The sequence below is a fragment of the Carassius auratus genome, unplaced genomic scaffold, assembly GCF_003368295.1.
Source record: "Carassius auratus strain Wakin unplaced genomic scaffold, ASM336829v1 scaf_tig00045489, whole genome shotgun sequence".
NCBI lineage: Eukaryota > Metazoa > Chordata > Actinopteri > Cypriniformes > Cyprinidae > Carassius > Carassius auratus.
The window spans coordinates 12,269-30,855 of NW_020526906.1; the positions used below are offsets into that span (position 1 = coordinate 12,269).

Sequence of the window (18,587 nt, forward strand, 5' to 3'; positions counted from 1 at the left end):
TTGCCTTTCATGATAACTATGGGGGGTGGATTTTTTTATAACTCATCCGTTTAAATTATATAAATCCTTAACGTTTTGCATAATTAAGGGCATTGCTACTGGAGTGACATGCGGATTGCCACTGCTGTTACCACCGTCGCACTATGTGTGCGTGGCTTCAGCATCCAGCTCAAGCCTTTTTTTATTTTAGACACTACATCCATGTTTTTATACAGTCTATAGAGCATCACAGTCCCGCCCACAGCCGGTGCCAGAAGTAAATATTCAATACAATTTCTGCTTTGACAGTTGGGGTATAAGCCATAAAAACGTAACCATAAATTGTAGACTCAAAACCAGCTACAGCTGTACTAAGCGGTAGTATATGCTCATATAAACGCCAAAGGTTCATGGGGCACTAACCTTTTTTTTTAGATAAATGCCTTTTATTCGCGATGTCTTGGCTAGCTACTTCATTACCCACAATCCTGAACAATCCCACAATCCCACAGTGTTGCATCTGATTGGTGAAGCTCGTGTAACCATCTGGTAAACCCCGCAAAGGTCCATGAAGACTGAAGATCATTAATAAAAAAATTAAATATAATAAAAACCTGTGTTGCGTTTTTGCACGTTAGACTTATCAGTGCAATCATGATCTCCATGGCTGCCATGAGAGTTTTGCAGGGAGGTTGGTAACGTTAATTAGCATTATCGTTCACTTTAACTAGGCCTTCATATGGTATGAGTCATATCAAACATTTTATAATGCCACTGTCAAAACAATATTTAGCCTAGGCATACCTTTTTGTGCATTTACTGAACATTTGTGTAATGGCAACGACATGTGTTGATGACTGAGCTGTGATTGCAGTCAGGTATAAAGCACTGCACCATGTTGCTGACGTTATCGTTAACCACTTTCACACATGCACACAATATAAAATACACGATGATAAATATAAAAATCAATACACATTACATATATAAAACACTATTTATTTACACGATTAATACTGGAAGAAATGCTATTACTGCACATTCACTATATAAAATAAAATTCACTGGAGGAAAAAGTTTGCGCAGGCAGCTGTCATCAGAATTGGAAGTGGCCAAAAAGGCTCGTTCGTGGTTGTGGCTTCAGTTGAATTCAGTGAGGCGTGGTGTTTCATGGGATGAGAAGTTCCTGCGCTCGAAATGAAAATATGTACACAGTCTTGTACCTTTGACTTTTTTTGGATTTTCCCTTAATTTTTTCACTCACATATGTTATATGCTTATGAGTTCAGCCATAGCTGGTTATCCTCACACAAGCTCTAAAACTCTTTAGAGACAGATTTTTTTGAAAGTCAATGGGAGAAATGGGAAATTTACTTCCGGCACCAAAGCTCTCCCGGGCTATGGGTGGGACTGTGATGCTCTATAGTTAGATTACAGTCGATAACATGTTTATAATGACAAGGTTGCATTGGGATCAGAATTCATAGATATTCTGAAATCTATTGGGGTTTAGACAACATGTCTCAGGACCTACTCTAGATTTAATACTGTCACATGAAATTGATCTTGATAGTGTAGAAATTATACAGCCAAGCGATTATATCTCAGATTATTATTTAGTTTTGTACAATCTTCATATAGCTAAAACTGTAAATTCTACTCCTTATTACAAGTATGGAAGAACAATCACTTCTACAAAAAAAAGCCTGCTTTGTAACTAATCTTCTTGATTTAACTAAATTCCTTAGCACATCCAAAAACTCTTGATGATGTAACAGAAACTATGGACTCTCGCTTTTCTAGAATTTTAAATAGAGTTGCTCCTTTATGCTTAAGGAAGTTTAAGGAAAACAGTCTGACACCGTGGTATAATGAGCACACTCACACCCTAAAAATAGCAGACTGTAAAATGGAACACAGCTGGAGGAAAACAAAACTACAGTTATTTTGTATTGCTTAGCTTGTACTCTACACTATCGAATAGCACTGTCTTGAGGCCATAGTGTTTTCTTTATGGAAAATGTTTAAATTGCAGTTTTGCGCATTGCATATCTTGCGTTTATATTCTGGGCTCATCTACCGGTATTTAGTATGCAACATAAGTGAGATGTATTCTGAGTTTACTCTTTTAATAGCTATCACTGTGTTACTCCAGTGAGCCACGTGAAGCATTTGATTTATTTAAGTTAGAATAAGTTATATATTACAGTTTAGCATCACACAAGCCATGATTCAAAGTTAAGGGAAAAAAACAAACAAAAACAATATATGTCTCCTTCCGATGTAATGTTAGCTCTGTACAATATCAGCATCAGTTAAAATAGCATTATAATTTCCTTTACAGAAGAGAAAGCTGCTTACATACAGGCTAAACTAGTGACAGCGAAGATGTTTAATTAAATGTAAACACAATCAGCTTTTCCACATATACCTACTGGCCCTGATTAACATAACTTCTGCTTACCGCTTGCTTCATTACTGCAAATCAGTTTTTATGAATGAATGAATGACTTGTGGTACCGGTTGTTTTGGTCTTCATCAACAGGCACCTGCGCCACTTGGTGATGAGCGAATAATAGCAGAATGAGATCATACATCGGTACTCTACTGCTATTCCTACAGTTCCCTGATGTGCAGAGTGAAATACTATGGTTTAAAGGAAGAGGTGAGGGCATTTTTATTGATCTGATCTGGTAGTTGTTTCCACAGTCTAACTTTCTGAATGTGAAATAAAGATAAGAGGGTTTAACAGGGATAGCTTAAAATGCCACAAGAATGTAAAGAACCTTGGAAAGAAAATTAAAATTTCATACAATATTCCTGATTTCAATATGACATCATTTTAAATATGCTCTTAAAGTGAAATCTTTGTAATTACTAGTACAATGTGATTGCACAAGTTTGTTTCCGTAGACTCTGAGCCATTACAGGAAAGCACAGTCTAGCGTTCCATGTAAGGCCGATGTGGCAGCGGGAAGGAACTGACATGCACTGCACAATGACAACAATACACAGAACAGTGCATCTCTCGCTCTGTCCATCCACAGTAGAGCTGCAGCAAAAACACATCCTCCTCACATCCATCCAGAGCTGTCTGCTCTGGTTTGGCGTGTTTCTCCTCAAACCAAGATTTGTTTTCTCCTTTGGTCAACATGGTAAAGGCATCTTTTAAGTACTGATAATACAAATCACTTGGTTCCAAAAACAACAGTATGTCAGACATAATTAGAACTAAATTAAAACAGTCCTTACTCAAACATGATAAAGAGCAATAGGGCAGAATAACCTTATATATGTATATATAGATATCAAAATAACAACAACTCTGTAACACAGCGGTTTACAACTGCGACGTCCGCACGGTCCAGACTGTAAACCAGCAATATAAACCGAGTTTATAAAACAGCTCTGAGAAATGTATACAAAACAGCAGCTTGCGCTCTTTGGCCACACCTCACCAGCGAGATTAAACTATTGTAACTTTACACTACCTGCGTTCATCCGCACATCCCTATAACAAACACACATTTAGACTATAATCGGCGGCTAAAGAAATAATAATAATAAAACAAGCAACTCATTTAACTTTATTTTTAATTTTATTATGTGTTTTTTTAACATTCCCTTATTGTATAGTTGTATCTACATTTTATATTTTGATCTAGATATTTAGGCTTTAATATTAATGTTATCTGTGTGCACCGGGGTCTGAGAGTAACGCAATTTTGATTCTCTGTATGTATGTACTGTACATGTGGAAGAATTGACAATAAAGCAGACTTGAACTTAAACTTCTCACCAGGGAAATATAGGAAAATATAAACCAACAAGACCTTTTCTGTCCACACAACACAGGGGAAGAATCAAAGCGGCTCACTTGAATATGCTGTTTATAAAGCCACTAACACGCCTCAATAATTGCGTGGCACAGGTGTGTTCAATGCCAAGGCTCAGCTCCACAGAAGTGCGCACGTCTTCGCCTTTGAAATACACCCATTAAAACAACACCAAATAAACCCAAATGAATAATATTTAACCAGTCACACATGTAAAACTGCTTCTGAGACCTTTATCAGAGTACACAGCAGATGATTCCCAGATCTTTAGCAGACGTCTTACAGATGCAATAAATAAATTACATCTGATAAAATGTACTTTTATTAGTGTCATTCATAATGTGTAAATATAATTTAATGAATACAAAAATATAAAGGCTATATTAAGGATTGGAAATGGCCTAAAAGTAATTCTTTGCTACCATCTACTAGTGGTCATTTAATATCTTTATTTTACTTTTAAATAAGTGTTTGCTTTCCTACATTATAAAACTTTTAGTTACATACATGGGGGAAACCTATTAATGGGATAGTTCACCCAAAAATGAAAATTATGTCATTAATGACTCACCCTCATGTCATTCCAAACCCGTGAGACCTCCGTTTATCTTCAGAACACAGTTTAAGAAATTTTAGATTTCGTCCGAGAGCTCTCAGTCCCTCCATTGAAGCTGTGTGTACGGTCTACTGTCCATGTCCAGAAAGGTAAGAAAAACATCATCAAAGTAGTCCATGTGACATCAGAGGGTCAGTTAGAAGTTGTTGAATCATCGAAAATAAATTTTGGTCCAAAAATAACAAAAGCTACGACTTTATTCAGCTTTGTCTTCTCTTCCGTGTCTGTTGTGTGAGAGAGTTCAAAACAAAGCAGTTTGTGATATCCGGTTCGTGAACGAATCATTCGATGTAACCGGATCTTGAACCAGTTCACCAAATCGAACTGAATCACTTGAAATGGTTTGCGTCTCCAATACGCATTAATCCACAAATGACTTAAGGTTCAAACAAACCAATATACCGGAGTAATTCATTTACTCAAACAGTACACTGATGAACTGCTGTGAAGAGAGAACTGAAGATGAACACCGAGCCGAGCCAGATAACAAACAAAAGATTGACTCATTCTCGAGTCAAGAACCGTTTCTGTCAGACGCGTCCGATTCGAGAACCAAGGAGCTGATGATACTGCGCATGTGTGATTTAGTGTGATGAACAAATATTGTCATAGTAAAAATATCGTTCAAACTTGGTAATACTTAAAGCATTGAATTTTTAGGAAAAGTTGTGTGAAGCATTTAAAATCACTCGAAAACATTGGACAATTTCTGCCACAAACTTTCCCTGTAGTTTTCTGTTAAATCTATGGTGAATGGTGGAGATTCTGTGTTTATTGAACATTGTTTTTCCTGGTTTCCATATCAGTGGTGTTTGTTCTGATCAGCTTTAACAGAATTCTTTGCTGAATTTGAATGTTTCTCACAAAATTTCACAGAGATGTTGATTCTGTGGTGAATTGGACAGCTTTCTTCACTGTATCTCCTAGCGCTGTGTATAATGGTGTCTAGATCAGCTCGAGCAGATAAACGGTCTGCGCAACTCAAACCAGAAAGCGATTAGTTCTGCTTTCGATTTGTTTATCCAATGTAGCTCTTGTAAATCCATAGACAGTAAAAGAAATGGACTCATCGACCCCATTGGAACTCAGTTGAGACAAGTGAAGCCCCTTTTTAGCGTTTTTTAGCACTTCCATTTCTGACGCGCAGACCACCCGACAAGTAAACTTAACTCAAACGGTTTGAGTAAACAGATATCCTTAAGTTATGTTAACTCAAACCATTTGAGGAAACCGATTGCCTTAAACCGTCTAACAGTTATGAGTACTCTGAACTTAATTCAGTTGAGTTCACTGAAAGAAGATGCACATTGCAATTAAGTGATTAAGTGATTAATTGAGTGATAATTGAGGTTTAGTGATGAACAGCTGCTGTTAACAAACAGAATTACTGAAGAAAAGAGAGAAAGGAACTACAACTGACTTCAGACACAGCCTCACTCAAACCTGACAAGTTATTTTAACTCAAACCGTTTGAGGAAACCGATTGCCTTAAACCATTTAAGTTGAAAAAACTAACAGTTATGAGTACTCTGAACTTAATTCAGTTGAGTTCACTGAAAGAAGATATGTATTGCAATTAAGTAATTAACTGAGTGATAGTTGTTAATTAGTTATCAATCAGCACTTAGTTAATCACTTAATTACTTGAATGCAAAGTTTTAAAACTTACAGGGTTTAAATCAAGGCAAACTGTTTACTCAAACAGTTAGAGTTAAGTTAACTTGTCGGGTTTTACTGCCATCGTTAATCTTGCAGAGACGGCGAGCTTGAGCGGGGAGTTCTTCGGCGTGAGTGAGCAGGAGTAAGTATTCTGATTCATTATTTTGTATAGTATTTTAAAATGTAACGCCTGTACGCCTTATTAAGTAAAAAATATGTGGCAATTACAAAAATTTGCGATCTTTTGAGAAAAATGAGGAGTTTGCTTGATTTTGCGATAAATTCAGCGATAGCAAAATCGTGAAATACTGGAGGGAGTGTCTATGATCTTCCCGATCTCTATGGGGAACACGTGACAACAGGGGTGGTTCTAGGGTGAGTGGAGATTCGGGGCTTAGTCCAGAAAAATCCATGTATGTGACTTATTTTAATAAATCAGAAAGATTTAATTTGTTTAAAATAAACAAAAACAAAAAACAAATGTAAAACATTTTATTTAAAGTTTATCCCTTGTATACTGACACATATGCTGATGTTGTGTCTCTATCTCAGTTTTTTTTTTTTTTTTTTTTTTGTCTCTGTCCCTGTTTTCTTTTATTTTCCAATCAAGCCTGACTGGCTACACTCGTCCTGGTAGAACAGGGATAAGAGGCAAACATTAAGCAGTGCACTAACACACTCTTACTCTACAAAGATATCTGGTCAAAGGACTTTATCTCTGTGTTTATGTACACTCAAAACCAAGTGTAATTATAAATGCAGGGCTCTATACCTTTAAATTTTTGAAGGAGCACTTACACATTACTTACAAATTGCATAAATAATCTTATAAGGCTAATGTATCAAATATAAAATTTGGAATACAGAAATATGAAATTATGAAAAAAATTTGAACGGTACTTTGCCACTACGTGGCGGCATGCCACTGCCTTAATGAGTGAGTCAGTCTGTCATTTAATCAATGGATTCGTTTGAAACGGATGATTCATTCAGAAAAAAAGTACGCTAAAAGTTACTCGAGCAAATTTATTCAGTAAACACCGCTGTGTGTTGCTGCAGAGCACAACAACATGCTTTGTTTGGAAACATTTCCTTTGCGAAATATGTATTTTTGAATTGTTGTCTTGACAGAAAAGTCTGCCACAGACCTTGCTAAGCAAACATTATAACCGCTCTGTGTGTGTGTGTGTGTGTGTGTGTGTGTGGGCATGTTTTTGTGACTTATCAGGACACAACTCTGTATAATGACATGGGTATGACACAGCTATTACAAGGAGAGGGTGACTTATGAGGACATAACCCATGTCCCCATTTTTCAAAACGCTTATAAATCAAACAGAATGAGGTTTTTTTGAGAAAGTAAAAATGCCCAAAGTTTCCTGTGAAGGTTAGGGTGTGTGTGTGTGTGTGTGTGTGTCCTAAAGACTGTGCTGCGCAACCGTTAACTGTTAGATGTTCAAAATGTAACGTTAAATCAGACACAATTTAAAACCGAAAAAGAAATATAATACTATGATTAAAAGTTACAGATACCTGAAGCTGTTGTATCTTGGCGTTCAAGTGTTGGCTGGGGGTGTTTTATTCCTTTTTTTTTTTTTTTTTTTTTTGAAGAAGAAGAATTTTAAAATATCCATTTTAATTTTCAAATAAATTGATCTAGTAAAATTCTACACGCCAACAAACCGCCTGCCTCCAAAAGATCTCATTTCATTGGCTGGATCGTACAGACGCTCATCGATGGTTGGCCAGTTTCATGTCAGTCAGAAGCACTAGACTCAGTGGGCGGTTTTTGTCTGTGTGAATGACAACTGTAGCAAAATTGACAGACACTGTAGACGTGAGATATTTATTTATTTAAATTCTAATATAAATTACTTTATTGGGCATGAAAACTCATTGATGGCATGGTGGTATTAAAACATTCGGGGCCCACCCCTAACACCGCCCCTGCGTGACAGAGTAAAAGCATTTCAATGTTTTGGACTACAAGGTCCAGAGTTCATAGTGCTTCAGAACGCGGAAGTGCCCTCGATCCGTCCACAGAGGAAGTGCGGCTGTTGAAAATGCGGTAAAACATCGATAAAACACCCAATTCACGCATGTAATTGATTTTATTTTAATTTTGCTGAATTGCTTAAAGTCAATAAGGTTCATCTCTGATATTTCCTGCTCGTGAATCCGTCCCGTTTGTTGTGTTGACGTTTTAGCTCATGCTGTCATGTTTTGGTTGTTTAAACATTTAGCTTAACGTTACACAATTTATAGTAAAAAAAAAAAAAAGTGTTAAAATAAAAAGGCTTTTAATGCAGTTTATTAACGAAAAATGACAAACAGCGTTGAAGCAGTTACTTATAGGATAAAAACAACAAAAATGGTTCATTAACTGGTAGCATGCAATAGCTTTGCCAGTGTTTATCTCGTTTATTTTAGATATTTATATATCTATATGTCTCGTTGTGTAGCGTTTTTGAGGGGATAAAGTGTAGTTTGTCATATGTGATCCTACCCAGCATTCAAAATATAAAAAGTTGCTATTAATTCTTTATAGTACTTGATATAGTATAGTACAGTTATTTTCATTGCATGTGATCAATGATTATCAGATGATATGATTATGATTGTTATGAGCTAGTTGAGTCACAGAGTTATAAGAGTCTGTTGCTCAGTATAAAGAATAACTGAACTGTGGTTCTGCAACAAAGATGGTGTGTGTGTGTGTGTGTGTGTGTGTGTGTGTGTGTGTGTGTGTGTGTGTGTGGAGGACCATGTCGGCAAACACAGAGTTCATTCAGAAGTGCCATTTAACAGAGACAGCTAATAGCATGTCAATCATGGGATTTAACGGTCTTCTCCTTTGAGATGTATTTCATTCTGCTTGAGTATCATGTTCTCTTGAATGTGTGTGTGTGTGTGTGTGTGTGTGTGTGTGTGTGTGTGCAGGTGTCGGTGTGTGTGAGCAAGACATGGTGCCAGAACATGGGAATCAGCAGAAACGCTCGTCGCAGCCGTCTAATAGCGAGGGTGACGCGGACGGATCGTTCGTGTTCGAGGCTAAAGAGGCCTGGAAAGATTTCCACAACTCCCTCAGACAGTTTTATGAGAACGGAGAGCTGTGTGACGTCACTCTGAAGGTATCTGACACCGTGAATATAGTCTCACAGCAGCTTCTTCTGTTTCTAAGTCTCTCCCTTTTGTTTCTCGCTCCAGGTTGGGAACAGACTGATACCATGTCACAAACTGGTTCTGGCCTGCGTGGTGCCGTACTTCCGCGCCATGTTCCTCTCAGATATGGCCGAGGCCAAACAGGACTTGATTGAGATACGAGATTTCGACGCCGATGCCATCCAGGACCTGGTGCTCTTTGCGTACTCCTCGCGCCTGACTCTGACGGTGGATAACGTCCAGCCGCTGCTGTACGCGGCGTGTATCCTGCAGGTGGAGCTGATCGCTCGGGCCTGCTGTGAATACATGAAAGCACACTTCCACCCCTCCAACTGTCTGGCCGTCCGCACCTTTGCAGAGAGTCACAACAGGGTGGACCTGATGGACATGGCTGACCGCTACGCATGCGAGCATTTCAGTGAAGTGGTGGAGTGTGAGGATTTCATCTGCGTCTCGCCGCAGCACCTCAAGACGCTACTGGCCTCTAGTGACCTGAACATTCAGTCTGAGACTCAAGTGTACAACGCCGCCGTCAAATGGCTTAAAGCCAATCAGAAACACCATGATGTCTGGCTGGATCAGATCATGTCTCAGGTTGGCTGCTCAGGGCTGGGATGGGAAGTTTGTTGGGATTATTTTCACACCCACTTTTTAGTGTTATATTTAGAAAGAGCCTTTTTCCCAGGTAGGCTATGTTTACACATACGAAGAATTTGTTTTAGTGACAAGCTTCCACAGTATTTGCAGAATGACAGTGACTAGAAAGCAGTGGTGGACAGTAACGGAGTAGCTTTACTTCGTTACTGTACTTAAGTAAATTTTTCAAGTATCTGTACTTTACTGGAGTAGTTTTATTTTGAGCAACTTTTACTTTTACTTCACTACATTCCAAAGCATAAAATCGTACTTTTTACTTCACTACATTTCATAAAACATATCGTTACTCCCTATAATATATCACGTGCTCCGACACTCAGAAGCGGTGTCTGATTCATCATGAACGAACTGAGTCTTTTCAAAAGAAACTTTTAAATCGGATCGCGAATCGCACCAAACGATTCGTTTACGAATTAGAATGATCCGATTGCAGCTGTTCTGGAGTCTACCACTCACTGATTCAAATGAACCGTTTAGTGCGAGTCACCAGAAGTAAGAACCGGGAGATCTTGTGAGCGCGCGTGCGTCTGATGTTGCTAAAAGTAAGTTATGTCGAAATTTTGGATTAATTATTGTAACTGAAAATCATATTTAGGTCAAAACTGTCAGTTGTTTGGGAACTAAATCCGTTGTAAAGAGAGCTCTATTTAAGCCCACTCAAATGCTCGAGTGCAGACGATGCAGACACATCAATTTTAGGTAAAAAAAAAACAACAACAACAACAAAAACCTTAAAACAACACAGATTAAATACAATAACTCATGCATGTTCAAATTCACCGCTGCCGTAATGTTAACAGTTTTATTAAAATGTCCTATGTGACGTCTGTTTTTATATTGTTTATCGACAGTAACGTTATACATATGTATATTGTTTGGATAAACTAGACGAGTAGACAGACATGAATGTTCATCGTACTGAAAATAAGTAAATATTGTTAGCTGATGCTAACTGTCTAGCTAACAAGCTTGTTGGTGCTAAGTTGATGTAATTTTTATAAATGTCCAAATATTTTTATTCAGCCACACACACACACACACACACACACACACACACACACACACACACACACACACATATATATAGATAGATAGATAGATTACATCTGGTTAGAAAAGAAAGGATGTGATGTTCAGAACATGGTAACTACAGTAATTATCAGTGGGAAGAGATGCACCCCGTTTGGCCAGGGGTGTTTTTAAACCACAGACAAGATTGGAGAAGGAAAAAATCATTATGAATTTTTTTTTATTATTTTTTTCCTTAAAATGTTCTTCCTAACTTCAGGCCTTATTATCATGTCATATATACAGTACAGACCAAAAGTTTGGACACACCTTCTCATTCAAAGAGTTTTTTTTATTTTCATGACTATGAATTAACAAATGTGGAATTATATATGGAATTATATACATAACAAAAAAGTGTGAAACAACTGAAAATATGTCATATTTTAGGTTCTTCAAAGTAGCCACCTTTTACTTTAATTACTGCTTTGCACACTCTTGGCATTCTCTTGATGAGCTTCAAGAGGTAGTCACCTGAAATGGTCTTCAACAGTCTTGAAGGAGTTCCCCGAGAGATGCTTAGCACTTGTTGGCCCTTTTGCCTTCTGTCTGCGGTCCAGCTCACCCCTAAACCATCTGGATTGGGTTCAGGTCCGGTGACTGTGGTCCAGGTCATCTGGAGCAGCACCCCATCACTCTCCTTCTTGGTCAAATAGCCCTTGATGCCTTCAGTGTGACTCTACAATTTTCATAGTCATGAAAATAAAGAAAACTCTTTGTATGAGTTTTCCAAACTTTTGGTCTGTACTGTAACTTTGATGTTCTGTAAAACAACTAACTTTAAAATACTTTGTTCTTACTGGTGAAGATCAGATGGTCATGTCTGTTTTCACTCAGGTACATCACAGTGTAAGCTTCACAGTGAACATTACTCTCATCAGCGTAGTCCATATCAACAACAAAAATATATCTTGACTCCATATAGTGGTTATTTTGGAAAAAATCCCAGGTATTTTGAGCAGTAGGATTATAAAATTAAATTAAGTAGCCTATGTAAAATTGCAAACATCTATCTTGCAGTACTTTTTTACTTAAGTACATAAAAAATTGAGTACTTTTGTACTTTCACTTGAGTAAAATTGAAAAAGGAGTACTTTTACTTTTACTGGAGTAATATTTTACTATACGTATCTGTACTTTTACTCAAGTACTTGATTTGTGTACTTCGTCCACCACTGCTAGAAAGATAATAGAAAGAATAAAAATGGAATATGTAATTAGGATATAACAATGTACAATACATAAATGTATAAATAGTGTTGAGTTTAACACGTTTGCGGCCAAGTTAAGTGTTCATGAGATGGATTGTCTGAGCGAAGAAACTTCTTATGTCCCGACCGGACCGCAGCGGTTCAGAAGTACTCTGTCGGATCCAGCTTCAGCTTGTGGCCAGTGGTGGCGCTGTACAGATCCAACATCATATTTCAGAAACAGGCTTGGATTCTTTTTAAGCTAATGTTGTCAACAAATGTATTAAAAGTCTGTTCTGATGGGCTTTTCTCACACAGGTGCGTCTTCCTCTGCTGCCGGTGGATTTCCTCACAGTCACTGTTGCTAAAGAGGAGATGATCAAGGCTAATTTGAGCTGCAGAGACCTTCTGGATGAAGCTAGAAATTATCATTTACACCTGAGCAACAAGAGCGTTCCTGACTTTGAGTATTCGATCCGTACGACTCCCCGGAAGCACACCGCAGGTCAGGAGATACAGCCGTGATTGTTCCTGCTCTCTTGTGTTGTTCTGCTGTGTCTAACAGAGAACCCCCCGACAGGTGTGTTGTTCTGCGTCGGGGGACGAGGGGGATCCGGAGACCCGTTCCGCAGTATCGAGTGTTACTCCATCAGTAAAAACAGCTGGTTCTTCGGCCCTGAAATGAACAGCAGACGCAGACACGTGGGAGTGATTTCAGTAGCAGGTGACAAAGAGATATGAAAAGCTAATAAAACAACGATTTAAGGAGAATTACAGAGGGATTAAAAAACTTATTACTTGACTTTTACTTTACTAGTGTTTTAAAGTAGGGATGAACTGATACCACTTTTTACAAAATATCAGGGTGTTGATTTATGTCAATAGAGGACATCCCTAACCCAATTCTGGTTAAATAATTATTACTGTTATAAAACAAACCAGTTTTATTTATTATTATTATTATTATTATTATTAGAATTTTTGTCAGTGTGGGACAAAGTAGTACACAAGTAAAAGCTACAGTGAATACTGGAACCTTCTGCTTACAATAAATGACTCTAACATAAGAATAAAACTTCACATTCATAATTTTATAGGGAAAGTTTATGCAGTTGGAGGCCATGATGGCAACGAGCACCTCGGGAACATGGAGATGTTTGATCCACACACCAACAAGTGGATGATGAAAGCCTCCATGAACACTAAACGGTATGAGGAATACAAGCTTTCATTGACTTTGGGTCCCTTCTTTGTACGTCGCTTACATCCAAGATTAAATTTCACATCCAAGATGATATCATCACACTAATCAGGGTCTGGCTAATTCCAATCTTCAAACACACCTGTTGTTGATGATTAGTATAACTGGATTGAGTTATCTGAGATAATCGCGCGTTCATGGGTTGGGTTTAAAAGGGGTTATGTATCGATACTCGAAACCACGATCAGCAGTGTAGCGATTGGCTGGCGGCATGATAGTGACATAATGACATCATATAATAAAAAAAGACACCTGACGAAAAACTTGACACATTTTTGGATTTTTATAAAGAAACAGCCAAATGAACAAAACAACATAAATGTTATGATAGATAAATGAAATGTGCACTGTTTTTAATTTGCATTTTTTACATGAATTCCAATTATTTAAAGTCACGGCTTCTAATATTTTTACAGGCTTTAAATTTTATTTCGATGTAGTAATTAGCAATTAATATTTCAGCTTTAATTTTATATTTGAACAGATTTGTTATGTGGCAGCATTAAAGTTTCTTAAGGGTCAAGATATTGTTATCTGCATCTCCTGCTCCATTAAGCCACGACTCTATATTATCTGTGTGTAAGACTTGAATACAGTTATGAAGTAATTCTTTTATGATGAATAAATCTTTCAGTGAGTAAAACTGGCTGTGTCTATAGTATTGTAGACTACACAACATTATTATGTTATCTTTTAATTTTTAAATGATTATTATTTTAAATGACTCTCCATGGATCAGTAGGATACTCTAGTAATAAAGTAGTGGTGGTAGTTGACGGATTTAAAAAATAAATTCTGCTTAAAAAGATGCGATCTAATCCTGTTTACACGAAATAAGCTGCTCTCGAGCAGGTTTGAGTTTACGGACCAGTTACTATGACAGCAACTCCACACATGGTTCGGCACACGCTGGGACGGCTTTTCAACTTAAATCTGATAAATTATCTGTAAAACAATTTGCTATAAATAACACGTTGACAAACAGGGTTCTGCTAATGTATGTCTGTTGATGGATGCACATTCTGGACAAACCATTCAGTCTTGTTCAATGTGAATGCTGTATGCCGAATATGAGCAGTATTTTACGTCATTATCACCCGAGTGCTGATAGCTCGCATGCGCAGGTGAGACCTGAACATCACATGTTGATATCATAGACGGTATAAAAAAACGTGGACGTATTTGATAATACCTAGAATATCAAAATCAACTGCGGACGGCAGATCCTTTTCCTATTTGACGCCTAAACTCTGGAATAATCTACCTAACATTGATATCTCCCAAGGGTAACATGTCAAGCGTGAAGAGTAGCGGCCCTAGTACTGAGCCTTGAGGTACTCCATACTGCACTTGTGATCGATATGATACATCTTCAATCACTGCTACGAACTGATGGCGGTCATATAAGTATGATTTAAACCATGCTAATGCACTTCCACTGATGCCAACAAAGTGTTCAAGTCTATGCAAAAGAATGTTGTGGTCAATTGTGTCAAACGCAGCACTAAGATCCAATAAAACTAATAGAGAGATACACCCACGATCAGATGATGAGAGCAGGTGCTGTTGCTTGTAGTTAGATTATTCTTATTTTCTTTATTTTTATTTGACATTTTTTCTTTAAGTAGAGCACATACCTAACCGTGACTCTGAAATTCACAAACCGAACCGTGTGAGTTGAAACGCTCCACCCCAGTATTGACACAGAAGACCGAGCTGAACATGCAGAGTGAGATATCGTCCTGTGTTTGTGTTGGGCAGGAGGGGGATCGCGCTGGCTGCTCTCGGCGGACCCATCTACGCTATCGGAGGTCTGGATGATAACTCCTGCTTCAGTGATGTGGAGCGCTATGACATCGAGTCGGACCGCTGGAGCGCCGTGGCTCCTATGAACACACCCAGAGGAGGCGTGGGATCTGTGGCACTCGGGGTACAAAACCTCATCAGGAGTCACTTACACACCATTGTACACTTGTTTGTTTATAGACTGCCATGTTCATATGTATATTATACACCATTGTAGAAATAAAACAAAATAGAAAGAGAATGAACTCTCCTACACATTGGTAAATCCTTTCATAATAACTATCAACGTGAATCAATAGAGATTCATTGTGTAATATAGACGACTTCAGAGATCATAACTTTATTTTAACTGAATCATCCAGCCTGACTGTACACAATATTCACCAGCCCAGACGAGCTTTCACATCTATTGTTTTGAGAGGGTAAATGACTTCTGTTCCTTCTGTTTATGGGTTTGATTGTGTTCAACAGGGCTATGTGTACGCGGTCGGGGGAAATGACGGTGTTGCGTCGCTGTCCAGCGTGGAGCGCTTCGATCCTCATCTGAACAAATGGACAGATGTGCGAGAGATGGGGCAGCGGCGCGCTGGAAACGGTGTCAGTGAACTCAACGGATGCCTCTACGTTGTTGGTAACAATCAGAATTTGTTCATCTTCATAATTTGAGATTGATGTGAAACCAGGCTCAGCTACGCTCTGCTGGAGGGAGATCTGTGAGCTTCATGTGATGTGTGTTTGTCTGAAGGTGGGTTTGATGATAATTCTCCGCTGAGCTCAGTGGAGCGCTTCGACCCCAGGACCAATCACTGGGAGTATGTGGCGGAGTTGACCACGCCCAGGGGCGGAGTCGGCGTTGCCACAGTGATGGGGCGTGTCTTTGCAGTGGGGGGCCACAATGGAAACATCTACCTGAATACGGTGGAGGCCTTCGAGCCCCGGAATGAACAGGTGAGATATAAAACTGAACATCTCTGCAGAAGATGGGTTGTGAATAGGGCTGTAAAAAAAAATCAAATTTTGAATATTCGTCGAATTTAAAATAAAAACCCACATTGGAATGCAAAAACGTTGCATTCTAATTTTAAGTGTGCAGGAAGCTGCCTTATGAGCCCCGGTACTGTTCCATTCAATCTCCCCGCGCACAGCCGTGTTACACAACTTTCAAAGGCAGTAGCTACTGTCTCATCTTTCACCTCGTGTACGCTCACCGTCCGCAGTCTCAAACAATGCCAACACGCGGATGAAGAAAAGGGCATAATGCAGATAGTGTGTGGACGGCCGAAGTATACTTGATCTTTATCAGTGGCGCACGAGATGCGATGACGATGTGTGTGGCATTGCTTTATAAGGTTATGTTAGCCTATCCAGTTGAAGCCACTACAAAAAAAAAAAGAGAACATCAATGTTGAGAAGATCTTGTTTACATCAAAACTGAAACCAAGCTGTTCACACAGAACGCATATTTCGCACATTTTCTAGAGGGACACCGTTGGACTCGCGTCTCGCACAAGAGAGCCGCATGTTTAGAAAGACATGTAAAATTAATGTATTTAATTTTCTAAAAATATCTCGAGACTTTATGTTGGGTTTTTGTTCCCCATCCCACTGCATCTGATGTTTTAAATGAAAAAAAATTATTCTGTGTGACTGGTTTTCTGCCCTTTTTATTTATTAAACAATGCATGCATGCATGATGCTGGTTAGTTCTTAAAGCAACTTAATAATAATTGGTTAATAAAAATTATTTTAAATATTGTTTTTTCACAGTCATGTATTCTAATGCTTTGAATAAACGTGCAGTAATATTTTGCTCGATGTCTATCTTGAGGCCTCAGAAGAGAAGTAAAAAGCTTTTCTTCACCCTAACTGAAATTATGCATTTTAAATTCGAATTGAGTTTTTCAGCTATTCTGACAGCCCTAGTTGTGATTAAGTTCAGATGTAATTAGTTTGTGTGTGTGTCTGCACCAGATGGGAGCTGGTGGGCTCTGTGTCTCACTGTCGGGCCGGAGCTGGAGTCGCCGTCTGCTCCACTCACATCAGTCAGATTCGAGACGTCGGCCAGGGCTCCCAGTAACGTCGCTGACTGTATGTAGCTACATCGTCAGAGTTTGACACACTACAACACTAACGCTTCAGCCTAATTACACACCAAACACCTGCTTTCACCTGTAATGTGGCTCTGAATCTTCTGTGTACTACACCACAAGAAAACTTTGTGTTTTAGCTTGAATTTTGTGAGTGGAAAGTGTTTGTTTTTTTTTTTAGCAGTGAGATCACACGATCCCTGTATGTGGTGGTTTGTACGGATTATAGTGCTCAGAAATCAGAATTGATGTTCAGTCCTCTGAATATCCATGACATGAGTTCAGTAAATCATTCTTGTGTTTGATTGGCAGAATGACTTTTAGGATTTTTATAAATGCACACACTTAAAAAAAAAAAACTATTTTATGACTTCAGGACACAAAGAATGATCAAAAAGAGATTATTCTATAACCGAGTGTTTGTTTGCGTGAGGACAATCACAGTGATCAAGATAAAGTGAGAGATCCATGAGCACGAGCAGAGTCATTTCTAACGTGACGCAATTATACTTCTGTTGTGAGCCACGTCTCATTTATGACTTCAGCAGACTGTCTTAATGGAACCCTGCAGAGGATCTAGACTGGTTTTGGGTTTATATTTGTGCTGGACCGTCTGGAGCGATGATGTGTGATAAAGGACTGTGCTTCTGTTGTGTTTTTTCACTGCCAAACATGAGCCGAGAGAAGCTCAAAGATGCTTGTTTATGTTGCTTGTGTATTACAAATGTAAAGCTTTTCTGGCTTGATTTTGTGTTTACTGTTTTACATTATTACAAAAATTATTACATTTTTGAAACCAATCCATTATGCATTGAGGGAATACAGGTTTTGTTTTTAAATAGGTCTTTGGTGGGTTTTTCTTTGACGAATCTTATTTTTCCTGAAGATAATTTCTTTTGTTTTTTCTGAGATTTGTAAAACGTTCATATTGTTGCTTTTATTCAGTTGTAATTGGTTGGACTCCAGCATGTCCATATGATTATATTTGAGATCTGCTGTTGAATGTTGATATTGTTGAAATGTTTTTTATATTTTGTGGTGTCACAGATGTTAAAATATTGCATTCGGTGATGTGAAACAACATTAAATATATTCATAAGTGATTATTTAACATTTGTGCAACTTTATTCTTTATTATGACAGAACGACTTTCAATTGTAGCTGTTTTTCTGTACCTGCTGATTTAAGAGCAGTATGTTTGTTAGATATATCTCCTGAAGTCGACTCTTTTAGCATATTTTCCCATGTGAACATTTTTGTGTTTTG

General features: G+C 38.2%; 1 protein-coding gene across 1 annotated transcript; it reads left to right on the forward strand.

Moving 5' to 3' along the window:
* The first annotated feature begins 8,080 nt into the window (after positions 1–8,080).
* Positions 8,081–18,091, forward strand: LOC113087910 (kelch-like protein 8). The gene is given in 12 exon segments (XM_026255663.1): positions 8,081–8,191; positions 9,031–9,221; positions 9,298–9,846; positions 12,486–12,672; positions 12,748–12,891; positions 13,265–13,376; positions 15,190–15,358; positions 15,706–15,865; positions 15,980–16,173; positions 16,175–16,182; positions 17,206–17,305; positions 17,307–18,091. Coding segments are annotated over 11 exon segments (1,815 nt in total). The 5' UTR covers positions 8,081–8,191; positions 9,031–9,053; the 3' UTR covers positions 17,331–18,091.
* The last annotated feature ends 496 nt before the right edge of the window (positions 18,092–18,587 follow it).